Here is a 14,861-nt window from a genome sequence, read left to right as displayed (position 1 = left end):
ATATTTCCCATTAAAATGTCTTGGTAAAATGCAGACAACATGTTTAGAGCAAAACGCAATCGATTTTCCACTATGCATTTATATTTTATTTCCAGAAAGCGGAGTATATATTAAATATTTTAAAATTGGCGTAATCGCGCATGCGTCATCGTGATCTTATGGAATGCGTTCAGAAATCCTATCTATCTGTGCTTGTGTAGATGTCTCTACATGTGCAGTTTCTGGCTATTTTGCTAGTATTCTCCTTATTTACCGTAAATCTTAACTTTCACATCGGTGTTGATTGACACAAAGAAGACGAAAAAGAACCGCGTATTTCATCGGCGATAACCTGTGTCACAAGTCACGTGATTCGGAAAGAAGAAAGAACGAATGGAGTAAAGGATAATGAAAGACAACGAACAGTGACATAGGAGACATTCGTCGCGATAGCGTAAGCGTAAAGGAATAATGAAATAGGATCGAATAGATTCTTATCAATTCTCAAGAACGATCGCCAAATGAAAATATTGCGAGGAACGGTTAAATAAATTGTTTTATTGCGCAACGTCAGAGTTGCAGATTTTTTTTTATGTGTCACACGTCACCTTAACCTATACGGAGGAAGAATCTCTGTGCTTTCAAATAAAGTTTCTGATTGAAGCATTAGCTTCGAAAAATACTTGGATCTAGTATTGTATCGAATTTGTCAATGTAAGTACATGATACAAAGCCAATTATAATAATAAAACATACCAAAATGCTTACAATGAGATTATAGTATCTGTTGTGTTGTAGATAAAACATCCAGGAAAGATATGCAATGTGATTAATTGAATAAGCTGTAATACTTTGAGCTTGAAAAAGTAAGTTGATAAAAATATTTACAATTTTCGTTTACTTTTTTCTTTTCCATTTTTCACACACATACGATTTAATTACATATTTATTTTGCTTCACAAGAGTACAGTTTCATTACAATTTTTTATAAAAAGAACTCATCTTATTTCAACAACATACATTGTAATATGTATTTGATATATTTTAGCAAATAGATTCTCCCTTTTAGTAACGAATTTTTCAAGTTTTTAAGATACATTTGCTTTGAATGTTTATGCATTTTTGTGCTTACGTTTATAAACGTTTTTTTTTAAATTGTTTTCTTCGGTCTTTGAGTACTTAGGTCAAAATAATTAAAGTTGTTTACTTTAATATTATAAGCACAATTGAATATATATAAAAATGTCAAAGACAAAGAATCTATATGTATTTAATGAAAGGATAAATTTTGTTTTATGTGTTTTATATCTATTAATAGATATAAATTAATATTTTTAGAATGTGACAATAAGCTTTTGATACATGTTATATTTCGTACATCTCTATGAACAAGATCGTAAGATATCACTCAGTGTTTTTTTTTATTATTAAAAACCATTAAGGTGTTTAAGATAACTGTCCTATATGAACTGTCTTGATGAAATAAGTTTTGTTAGCAGTGTATATATATAAAACATCACAGCAATGTTATTAATGTCTTTCCGAGCACTTACAGAACCAACAAAAATGAATTAAGCAGTGTTTATAAATGTTAAAAGCATATGAGCATTCAAAGTATACTTGTCTGTAGTAAAAATGTCGAGATTAATTATTTTTATATATAGTTTAAGTTTTTTAAAAGGATGTTTGTGTGTATATAGCTTTTTATAAAGCTTTAAAGAGAACTCTGTCAGAGATTTTATTTTTCATATAAGTGCAAATGGATATTATAATTTAATAAAAATTTAAGATCAAAGATATAGAAATCAAAATTAATATAGAAAATTATAAAAATAAAAATAATTTAAATTTTTCAATGGCCAAGTAAAAAAAGTTTTTCAAAGTTTTGCTGAAAAAAAAAAATAGACCAAGAATTTATTCCCGCAATAGTTTCTGTTTATGATGTAAAAACAAATCACCACAGATATATTTAAATATTTAAGTTCAAGTATAATACAATATTTTAATATTATTACTTTACTAATATTATTTTTTCAAGCATTTGTACTTTGATAAAGAAGCATATACTCCATTTTATTTATATGTTTTATTGTTTCTATAATAGATATGATAGTTCTTCTAAACATACAAGAATTGTATGTGCAAATAAAAAATTATGTAATCTTTTTAATATTTCTTGAAAACTTTTGTATGTCTAAATGTTGTACCATATCTATTATATATAGTACCATATATAATATATACATATATCATCAAATATTAATATCATCGCCTTTTATTATCTGTTCTTTAAATATTTTTAAAATTAGTTTCTTTCCTTATTAACAATGATTATATAACAATTATTACAAGAGTAATTTGTTTATATTAAATATGTTATAGATGGATAGCTCTGACGAGGAACTATTTACCGCAACACCAAATTATAATAAATCAATATTAAATACAAGTTTAAGTTTGTCGCAAACAAGTGATTTGGTGCAAGATCCAATTAAAGAGAGAGATTGCAATAAACACCTCATCAAAGATATTTCAGTAAACATTACGCGTTTATCAAATAAGCAGATAATGAATGAACAATCAAATACACGCTTAGTTAAAACTAAAAAAAAACGAAAACCTGGAATGTGGAAATATGGAAGGTGTGATAAAAAGAGAAAAACTAAAAAATGTTCGTCTCGGCAAACATTTCAGAAGAAAAAACCTACTATTAAAGTTGTTATAGAGTTATCAGAAAGTAAGAGAGATGATAATATGCATGTTTGCTTGCATGAACAATCACAAGAAATAAAAGAAGAATCGTATGTAGCCACTCAACAAGATGCTCTACAAGATGCCCAAGATGCTCTACAAGATGCCCAAGATGCTCTACAAGATGCCCAAGATGCCCAAGATGCCCAAGATGCCCAAGATGCCCAAGATGCCCAAGATGCCCAAGATGCTCAAGATGCCCAAGATGTGCAAGAAAATGCTGAAAGTTTTACTTTATCGACATATGAAGCACAGAATGAGGTGGAAGATTTATGTTCTGATAAAACATATGTATGTGCGCGTGTTTTATCATACGAATTTCATAAAAAAGAAAACACGACGTCATCTAACAAAGTTACTGATGTAGTTGCATGTTACGATGTTTCATCTTCATCATCGTCAAATATTAAGACAACGGAGAAGGATTCAAATATTGATCAGATTTATGTATCCTCTTTGTCTAAAAATAAAGAAAAATTAAGGAAAAGACTGCTTCATGAAAAATTGAGACGCATGGCTAGAAAACTTGCCAAACGAGAGTTGCATAAGAGGAAGTTTAAAAGAAAAAGATCTTCGTCTATATCGTCTACATCGTCTACATCGTCTACATCGTCTATATCATCAATATCTTTTGAGCAGGCAAGAGAAAAACGCCGTCGAAGAATATTGTCGGATGAATCTGACGATAATGAAATTGCAGTTGAAAGTAGTATAGAAACGACTAGAGATGATGATCGAAACAACTATCATGAAAAGATGGATCAAGAAAAATTGCGAACGAATATACAGATAAGTCGTGAGGTGCGTATTATTTTAACGAGATTGGAACAAATGGATGACGTGGATGTTATTAAATGGCGAACAGGCAGAATAAAAAATGCTTTAGAAATTATTAAATCTCAATTGATAGAAGAACAACAATTGGATAAACAACAATTAGATACACAAAAGCAGGCAACATCAATGCATCAAAAAAATAAAATAATTCTGTCAAATGGATGCAACTTGTCGAAAACAGAAGATTTTCATGAGGATCTGTCACAAGTGTCAATGGTGTCTAATACTCGTGTCGAGAAACACAGTTCAGCAGGTTTAACCGATTCATTGGATATGATTAAATTAAGGAAGAAATACAAGCTATTCAAAAAGCCTAAAGTTTTGATGATAAAACTGGAGGCTTTAGGAAATTCTTTCAAAAATGGAAAATATTCGGCAGCTGAGGTCGATTGTTTAACAAGGAAATATATAAACTTTATAATAAGTTCTTCGTCCAAATCTCGCGAATCGTCATTGTATGGACTTGCACACTTACAAGGAAAAGGCATGATAGATGATAATGCTAAGGAAGATAATAATACAAACTACAGTTTGTCTGGCGGACAAAGTGTGAATAAAAATTTCAAACAGCTGGATAATAAAAGTCCAATAAAAGGTACAATTCTCTTTCAAATTTTGTTTCGATACATACAAATAATTTTTCTTTAATTATAGAGTATTATGATTTGTCTATTATTATTTAAAATACGTTTTTTTTATATATATAACTTAGTATTTGTAATATATGTAACATTATTGAAAAGATCAAACTGAAAAATATATTATCAATCTTTCGAAATCCCGCAATTTTCTATTAAAAAATTCTTTCTTTAAAGTTGTATATAAAACACATACAATATGTATATATTTTAAATATTTCAGATTAAGTTAATTATTGCACATAGGGTTTTACTATGCATTTTTTTAACCATAGATTTTTTAGCTAATTTTGAACCAATTTTTTTCTTAAAAAGTTTCGAAATAATTTTGTAATTTAAAATAAATTTTCTAGTTACAAAGAATTAAAATAAGTTTTTTTTCTCTCTCTCTTTCAAAACTAAGCTTTTAAGAAAATCAGATAAATAATTTTTTCTGTTTTTTATTGAATCTCAAATAGACATTTCATTTTGATAAAATTTTGATTTGAGAGATAGAAAGATAAATGTTGAAAATTGGAAAGTTGCGATAAAGAATAATCTTTCTTGATAGGATAGCCTGTATATTATAAATAATATTAGGTAATAGTTTTAAAATAATATTAGGTAATAGATTGTATTAGTATCATTTGTTTATCTTATTGATTCTTGATTTTTTTATTGATAAATTTATGTTCAACTTACGCTTAATTTTTGCAGATGCTCAAGTTGTGGAGAGTAGCAGTAACGAGAATGCTTTATTTAGTCGTAAATTTGTGCCCACTTCTACCCAAAAGCGGCATACTACAAATTTATCACCGAAGACATCGAGAAATAAAAATAATAATTCGCCAAAGAAGAATTATACACTACTGGAAATATGGCGAAACGCATTTTGTGCACAATCCACGAAGAAACCGCAAAAAACAAGTGCCGAACAATCTGCTTCTGTACAATCGACGAAGACAGTCTCTACTTCGCAAAACTTGTCAAAGAAATTGGCGGATGCGGAATGTAAGAATCCAGTTTCTTTCGCTTCCACGTCTGCATCTTCCACAAAAGATAATACACCGGCAAGATCACCTGCCAAAAAACATGCTTCACCGAAAAAACAGGAGCCAGCGCAATCGGAGTGTAACAACACATCTAAATTCGAATTATTCACCAGTAATACAAATTTTTCAAGTAAAGCAAGTGTTGAAGAAACTATCGCTAAAAACGATCTTCAATCTAAAAACAGCACCATTTCCAAAAGTCCGCGTAAAGATGCTACAGAAAAGAATGTTATATTAGATTCCTCCTTGAATTCAAATATTTCGAAGAAAAATAAAGAGAGAACAAAAGAGAAATTATTTGAGAAACTGATTAATCTTCAACCGTCAATTAACGATGTAACACCTATAAAGATGTCGAAGAGCTTAGAAGTGTGCAATAGTAATCAGTTATTGCGCAAAGACAAGTGTATTACATTTAAGTGTATTACATGTAATACGTCGTTCGAGGATTACCAATCGTTACAAAAACATATGGCGACTAATTGTAAAAAAGTCACGAATCCTTTGCCTGACGATGCATCGAAATGCGTAGAACTGGAAGGAGAGAAAATAATAATAGATGAAATTTGTCAAGATAGAAAAAAAAGGTCAAAACCATCGACTTCGCAAGAAAATTCTTCTGTTAATAAGAAAAGTGATTTACGTAAATCCGTTCGCATTCTCAATAAAGAAACCACTTCATTCTCGCCCTCATCACGAGTGTCGAGTGACAACGAAATGCAGAGTAACAGTTTATGGACCCAATTAAATGGTTCGCCTCAAAGGAAAAGCAGATCCAGATCGATCAAAATTGTAGAACCAAACTTCAATTTGAGATCGCAAAGCGGAACGGCAGTTTCAGAAATTAGACATCACGAATTTTATAACGTAAAGCGCGATAACGGAAAGCAATGCAAAGTTTGCTCACGATTTTTTAATACCTATATACAGCTATTCGACCATATGTATAAACATGCGACTTGTGCCATTAATATGCCAGTCACAAATGATACCTCTAAAAAAACTAGTAAAACCAATCAAGTCGTCGATACTTTAGTAGAAGTAGAAGAAGAAGAAGAAGCAGCTGCTAAAAAGACCAGAAGCGCTATCGAGCAAGAGAAAGGTCTATCGAAGAACGCAAATGAATCGAATATGGATCGAAATCTCGTTACTTTGAAAGTGTCGCAACGCGATGCAGTTAAGGAGAAAGACAATACGTCGAATTTATTACAAGCAGAGAAGGAACGAAATTCGCAAAAAGAACAGTCGACCCCTGCAACTAATGACCCCGAATACATGACGGATAGTATTCGATACGTGGAGAGAGAAAAAGTATGTGCCATTGCACCGAAACCAACGAAGCCTGCCATCTGCGAGTGTCACATGCCCGAGAGAAAGATTGTCGACGGAGACGTTCAGATTGAGATATTATTATTGTGCGAAACTTGCCAGACGCTGTTTCGACGTTTTGAATGCTTTGAGGCACATTGTCAGCGCGCCGTTAATGCACTTTGTGCCAAGAATCGACGACGCAACAGGACTTTGTCCAAGTTGTTTTGTGTCGCTTGTCAAAGAATACTGAACACTCTTCAGGAGTTGCAGGTCCATCTGGTGATGCATAACCAATTGAAACGCAAAAATAAAGCAAAGCTGATCTTCCGCTGCAACATATGTAAAGTGATCTTCCACGCGCAAGGACCTCTGTTCAACAACCATTTCAATAATCATACGAAGAACCGGTTATTTTTGGCTAGTCGCTTGTCATTTCCGAGAATTTGCTACGTCGGCTCGAAACTCGTCGAGACGTTGCCGGCCAGGGACAGCGAGAAACAGATGGAAGTTTATATCGAGGTAGCCGATTACAAATGTCAGGAATGCAATGAGATTTTCACTTCGGAACAGGATTTGAAGTCGCACGAAATCCTCTGCCGATCCAAGTCTGCCGCCGCTGCCAAGGACAATGGATCTTCGGATGATAGGAACGCGAGTTCGACCATGGCTGAGAAGATTTTGCTGATATGTGGATTTTGCAATAAGATATTCTACAAGAGAGAGCTCTTCCAGTTGCATTCCTTGGAGCACAAACAAAAACGGGAGCTACACTCGCATTACACCAGCGTGTCCGTTACCGCCGTTACGAAAGTGCTTATCTGCAAAGTGTGCACGACCATATGGAAGTGTCTGAAAGATTTCGAGGAGCATTGGCTGACTCACGACACCATACAGGAAGAATACATATGCTCTCTCTGCGAGAATCATTACGATACCATCGATCTATTTCAAGAGCATGCGATTACGCACAGGAACAATGTCGAAAAACAATACGTGCCGATCTCGTGCAAGGTGATATATCGCGACCCGAACTATGAGGCGAATTTGCAAAATGCCACTGTAAACGACGATAATCCACCTTGCGCGAATTTGAATTCTTCCGATGGAAAAAGATCTTCCGAGAAGATTATTGCGATTGATAATCCGATTCGAGAAGAACCGAGAGCTTCTGTACTGCAAAATTCGCTGCTTAAGAATAAACAATCCACGACGGTCAAGAAGACGACGACGACGACGTTGCCGAAATTGCCATCGGTATGTTCCGGTAAAGAGACGCGAAATATCGGGAACGATGCGACGGTCCAGCGGAAACCGTTCCCCTCGAGCAATAAGGCAAAACAAGCGACAGAAAGTGGCAATAACGAAAAGAGTAAGAATAGCAACGATAATTCAGAGGATCTCGAGGACCTTTCGGAAGAGGAGGAGCTAATAATTGTGATGTCGGAGAGCGATGACAGTTCAATGTCGGGCAAGACCAGGAAGACTGGGTCGAGAAAATCCGATGACGCGCCTTCCGTTAAACGTAACGATGCGCAAAAAAGCGCCACGACGTCCGATCCTATTACGTTTGCCTCTGATAAGCAGAGACAATGTTTCGGCGATGCTTTTGCGACCGTTGCCTCTGCAGTGACTTCCAGTAATGCTAGCAAGACTTTGAATTCAAATGCCGATGTTAATTTGACGACATCGACGAGAGAGCTCGAGAGAAACGATGCGGACGTTTCGCAAGAAAATAGCGAAATAATCGCCGATCGTACGAATATTGTGAATTCAATGACGAAACGAGCGTGCGAAGTCGACCGTGCGTGCGAGAATATAGATAGTGACTCGACGTCTTCAAGCTCGAAGGAAAAAATCAAGGACACGTCGTTACCGCAGAACGCCATGAATGCTATACCCAAGTCTTTCCTACGCGTAAAGTCCTTAGCGGAATTAACGGACATGAATACATCGCATTTTCGATGCCTTATATGCGATCTCTCCTTCGATAGTCTGTACAAATTGATGAAGCACAAGTCGGTGCATTCCACCCCTACGTTGGCCCAGAACAAGCAAAACGTCGGTCGAGCATATACGCTCGACAATGTGCGAGTGTCGGAGAAGTCAGAGTTTAATCCTTCGATGGACACGACACAGGCAATCCAACGTCCTGCGTCTCGTCCGGTGATAACGAGCAACGTGCCTTTATCCGGCAACATATTTCTATCCGGTAAGACGCCTCTATCCAGCAAAGCAGTTTCATCCAGCAATGCGTCTTCATCTGGCAACGTGCCTTTATCCGTCAATGCACCTCAACCCGGTAACGCATCTCTATCCGGCAACGCGCCTCCATCTGGCAATCTGCCTCCATTCAGCAGCCTGCAAATGCGCCATCCATCTGGCAGTTTGTACCTATCTGGCAACGTGCATTCATTTGACAACGTGCATCCATTAAATCAGATCAATCTCGGCAATTCTCGACAACATCAAGTAGTCGGTGTAAAGCCATTGAATAAAGTCACGACGGTGAATAAGGTGACGAAACCGAACGAGACGCAGCAATACGGACGCTCGTGGATGCCGTTGAATAATTCCAACATCGCGTCGCAGCAGATGACGCGACAGAAGCCGATCTACCATCAAAATTTGCCACCGCAGGTCGCTTATCCTATTAGCACAACGGTTCAAAGTATCCAGCAGGCCGTGGCGATTAGACCGTTTATACAAACTACTTATCAAGTATCCAGACCGTCACAACTATCATCGGCATATCCATCAATGGCATATCTGCAGCAGCAGCAAGGACAACAACAGCAGCAGCAGCAAGGACAACAGCAGCAGAAGCAGCAACGACCGCAGCAGCAGCAGCAGCAGCAGCAACAACAACAACAACAGTTGCAGACAAGTATCAGCAATGACATGCGTAATTATTCAATTATGTTATCCAAAGAAAGCGTGCCTTATCAGTTGACTAACGCGATACCGGCGAACTCAACTAACGTAATGCTCATGACTATGAATACGATGCAGCAGGTGTCGGAAAATCCAGATCGTTACATTTGCATATACTGTCCTGGTTTTGAATGCAGTTCGGTGCAAGCTTTCGCGGCGCACGAGCGTTCACCAAAGCACGAGGCACGTAGTCGTTATAACAGTACGCCTTACGTGCCTCGTACCTAAAACTATTACGATTGTTAAGAGATAATCTAATCGAAGGATCAATGAATGACGAATTAATCAGTTTGTTGCTCGTCGACACGACAGTTTCGCTTAATATTATTTTCACAAAGTAAAGTCCGGGAATACTGACAATCGGTTTTCTGGCCGAAAATAAGTTTTATTTTGACTGATGATAGTGTGTTTGAATTTTGCATGATTATTGATAATGAATTGACACTGACTGCAATTAAATTACATTTTTCTCACTCTGTTCAGAATGTCTTTATTTATTATTTTGAACAGGCATTTCCTTGTTAAAGCCTAGTTAAAGTATATCTCACAATTGCTTTTCATATAAATGCATATCTTACATCCTTACATATATGTTCAAATTTTTTGGCAAAATATCTCAATAGACATATCTTTTATTTAAATAATAATTCTTGTTTATAGTAAATATTCTTATATTTAACTTTAACATTAACTTTTATTAAAAGTATTTAATCAATAATAATGTATGTGTATATATATACATATGATAAAGACTGTGGTATTTACATTTTTATTGACTGCTGTTTTTTAGTGCATCAATTTTCTATATATTATTAACCATTTCTATCAATTTGAGAGAATAATTTTCTCTTTCTTTTTCTGTTGCCGAAGCAATTGATCATTATCAGTATATGTCGCATATTTGTAGAAGAAAAAAGATTGATAATATAGTATTAAGAACACGAATTTCAAACATGGAACTCTTTAATGTACAGTTCGATCAGCATATGAATCGGAATCGCTATAACTTTCAGTTTTATAGTTTTTGTCTATAAACTATGTTAATGTTTATACATTAAACTATTTTATACGTTAATGTTTATGTATATCGTATTCCTGTGATACTAAAGAAAGATACAATACCAATTGATTGATATAAATAACTTATGAAAAATTGAAAATGTAACATAAAGAAAATAAATATTAATTCAAATATAAGAATATACAATTAATTAAATATAAATTATAAAAAATCACACACACGCGCGTTAACTAGAGTAATTAATTTTATATTAAAGTCTTCATAAAATTGAATAAAAATTTAATTTTTGTAAAATAGTCCGAAATTAATGATTCTATACAAGTTTAATTCATATAATATAATTCATATTTTCCAAAATACCTTAATTGTAATACAACTGTAAATTATCGCTATATTTGCATATAATTACAGCAGTAAATAACCAAAATTCCGATCTCTGACTGAATTAAATTATTCCCTCATTGAAATATCGGAAGCGAGAAATCATGTGACTATTTTGCAAAATGTCGAAATAAATTAGTTTTTTTCATATACCATTTGCGGTCGATAGTATAGATTTGGTGAATCTTTCAGAACTCTTTCTGGTTTGTGGTTTAATAAATAACTGTAAATGTCGATTGTCAATATTTCCATTTTCTCTGAAAACGCAGGACATGCAGATGAAACATATTCACTATGCAGTGAGAAAATTAAAGCTTTAACGAGTTTTTAATTTTTTTAATTAAATTATATTTTAAAAAATATATATCCAGAAATTCGAATTATAATTTAAATTTGTTTTAAATATTAATATTCTTTTTGTATATATAACAATTTTTCTTAACAATAATATAGCAAATATTAAAGAAAAACAGGACATTCTGAGAATTGAATGAATAGTGAGACATACTATCTAAAAATAAATGTCTGGTTATTTTTCAAGTTTCCAAATATATATATATATGTGAATTTTTGTACACATACACATATTTATGTATTTCTAAAAGATACATCATTAGAAATTCGTTGATCACCTTTTTTAAATTATTACCACAGTTTGTTAAATAATAATTGTTATATTACACAAACAGTTCTTACAATTAGTATAATTGAAATTTTGACATTATTTTGAATACCTATATATTTTTTTTCTAATGCAAATTATTTCAAAGAAACAATTTCATTACGGAGATATTTATTGTTCAAAATTCATTAATAAATATGCGTATGTATATTTTAAGTAATTTTATCTCTTTTTACTATCTATTATTATTTATTTTAATTAAATTGTCAATATTCAACGTTTTGTCGACTGAGATATTGCCGAATGATTACTTTGTATTTCAAAGTTTTTTACCAAGTCATTTTCAAAACTCATCCATCTATCATTAAGATTTCACTCAACAATAATTATAATTGTATATGTATTTTTTTGCACATCTTTTTGCAGGGAAGAGGAGGAAAAGGAGGAATAAAGCTATTATTTTTCTATAATGCGTAATTTTATAATTTGTGTATTATTAGTATTATATCATATTTTTAATTTACTATACATATAAATAAATATAAAAAATAAATTTTAATCAACTTTTATTATTAATTTTTGCAAAGTTTTTTAACAACAATTTGCTCGTTAATCGCGATTTCAGAAAACAAAAAATAACGAAAAGCATTAATGTAATATTTCTATAATACTCTAGTTTGTATAATTATTTATTATAACTTACTCCTCGCAATTTATTCCAGAGTTCCGATTTTCTCTGTCTATTGTATAATATTAACGAAAAGCACAAAAATTTCATTATTCATATTAAATTTTAATTTTTTTAAATTTATATTATTGAATCTCTATAACAGCATATAATTTGCGTTACATGTTTTTATTAATGATAAAATAATATGCAATGAAAAGGAGTGTTATTCGTCATTATATGAATGAATATTGTTATATTTCTTTTATATACACATATAAAACGAAAGAAGGTAACTATTCTAACTAGTAACACAGTAAGTCACAAAAATATCCCTCTATTTTTAACTTTAAGTTTTTTTTTTTTTTTTTTTTTTTAAAGAAAGATCTGAGAATTCTTATTGTATATTTTTTATTAATAGATATCTGTCAATGTCTCTCGTAAAAAAGAATATGAAAATTATTTGTGTAGTGGTAATCAAAGGGATATTTTTGTGACTCGTTGCATACATACATGTAGTATAATATTATATAATTTTATAAATAAACTGGCGAATCGCAGAGCGATACTTGTATTGATTATCGCAACTTATTTTTATCATCTTTTAAATAAAAAGGTTTGATTTAAAATTGATCGATTATATATTTTCGATTATATATTATATATTTTCTGTAGCTGAAATCATTGATACAGCTTTGATGTTTTTCGTGGAGTTTTGGACAATTTCGATTTCGAAGTTTACAATTTCAACTTTAGTTTTAAATTTATCGTAGATTAATTTTACAACCACACGCAATTAAAACCAGCACAATTAAGATGAGTTATATTGCGAACATATGAAAATGATTTTTGATTTGCATTTTAACACAGTAATGTACATGTACATTAGTCAGTTTGTTTACATGTTTATAGAATTATACCGATATTTATAAACAATTTTTACACTTACGCTTTAATCAATGACTGCAAATAAAAAAAATTTCGAATACTTTATTCAAAATTATCACATTAAATACCGTGCTACTTTCGATTAATTCAAATGTCTAATTTAATATTTAATATTTTATATTATAGTTTTATTTGTTTAGCTCATTATTGGTATTACATATGTTTTTTTAATACATTTTGTTACGTTTTATATGTAAATTAAGAAAATATAAAGATTACACACACACAAACAACTAAAAAAGTGAAAAATTATAAAAATAAAATACGAATGTCTGCGTGTGTGTGTGCGTATGTTAACTCTATCTTTAAAATAGAAGATTAACAAAATTATAGAATATACAAAATCTGATAAATTACATTTTGTGGTTTTTTGTCATTCTGGCGATTTTTCAATTGCGCTTTAGAAATGTTACATTACGGAAAAAAAATTAATAATATAATCCAAGAGTCCCAGATAACAAAAATAGTCATTTTAATATCATTTTGATACAATTTGACGTCAAAATGACTACTTTTGATGTCTGGACTTGCAAGATACACATGTTTTTAAATAAATGTTATTTCTTGGGACGTGTGTTCGTCTCCTTTATTCGACATTTTGAGCGACATTTCTTTACAGATTATTATTCTAATAATGCAATCGTGTAATGTAATCAGGTAATGATAATACTCTAAAGACTATTTTGTTAATGCGGATGATTTTTATGCTGACGAAAATATCTAGAATAAATATCAGCTAAAATTTCGAAAAGATTCCGCAATAATTTTCATGAAATTTGGTGAAAATTTCTCAAGTAATATCTCAAATAACAACAATAATAATAATATCTTTATTGCATGCAAAGTAATATACAGCAGACAATATATGACAATAATGTTTAGCGTATTTGCAATGAAGAACGAATATCTATTATTGCGCTGATAATGTCTAATCTGAACTTGAACAAAACAAAGATATAAATTTGTATGTGCAAGATCACATTGCAGAAAACTATTTAAAAAAAAAAAAAAACTGAAATAAATATACAATACTTGAAGCAACATAATATCAGATATTATATAATGGTTAACAATTTACAATAAAAATTTATACTTTTTAAACACTACCTTGGCTAAATTTTATTTGCGAAACATTTCTTCAAGTATCTATTTTAGAGATATTTATCTGTATTTGAGATATTTTCATTAAAAATCATGAAAGTTTTTAAAGGAAAACCTTTTCGGAACTTTATTATGCATAATCGGACGTCAACGCTTTCACCTGTCAATCTTACTGTCATAATGAACAATTCTTATATTAAGGCAAGCTTACGTGACTAAATTGTCATCAGCTGACCGTATTCGCCGAAAGATTCAAGGAGCCAATTAACAAATTTTATTCATTTTTTAAAAATCTTATAGATATTTATCGAGTTGAGTTATATTTTAATGTTGAAAAAAAACTAATTTCGACGAATTTGGAAAATTTTAATTTTTTAGCCTTTTTAAAAACAAATTACACGATCAATCTCTAGTATGCGAATCAAGAAGGATTGCATTCGGTATTAAAACCAATGAATTAAATTTTCAATGTTACAGATTAATTGTAAAAAAGTTGAAGCCTTAAAATTAGATCGATTTAAATTTTATAATTGGATCCTCTTGCAATTTAAATCATCGGCACGGTCATGCCAATGGCATTTTCTTTATATCTTACGCTTTGGCACATAATTCACGTTGCACAATATCGACTGCGTATTTTACC

General features: G+C 31.9%; 1 protein-coding gene across 1 annotated transcript; it reads left to right on the top strand.

Annotated features, from left to right (window-relative positions):
• Window positions 1-140: 140 nt before the first annotated feature.
• LOC145942327 (uncharacterized) lies at window positions 141-14,031 on the top strand. Its single transcript, XM_083048938.1, has 4 exons — window positions 141-693; window positions 778-845; window positions 2,362-4,162; window positions 4,902-14,031. The coding sequence occupies exons 3-4, from the start codon at window positions 2,362-2,364 to the stop codon at window positions 9,704-9,706; spliced, it is 6,606 nt and encodes a 2,201-aa protein (XP_082905064.1). The 5' UTR covers window positions 141-693; window positions 778-845; the 3' UTR covers window positions 9,707-14,031.
• Window positions 14,032-14,861: the final 830 nt, after the last annotated feature.

This window comes from Prenolepis imparis, unplaced genomic scaffold, assembly GCF_030444845.1.
Source record: "Prenolepis imparis isolate NDT839.2.m4 unplaced genomic scaffold, iyPreImpa1.0 SCAF_10, whole genome shotgun sequence".
NCBI classification, from domain to species: Eukaryota; Metazoa; Arthropoda; class Insecta; order Hymenoptera; family Formicidae; genus Prenolepis; species Prenolepis imparis.
This window is presented reverse-complemented; position numbering and strand designations above follow the sequence as displayed.

Coding starts and splice junctions, on each gene's coding strand:
- LOC145942327 (XM_083048938.1), top strand. CDS start 2,362: ATGGATAGCTCTGACGAGGAACTATTTACCGCAACACCAAATTATAAT. Junction 4,163..4,901: donor TAATAAAAGTCCAATAAAAG/GTACAATTCTCT, acceptor TAATTTTTGCAG/ATGCTCAAGTTGTGGAGAGT.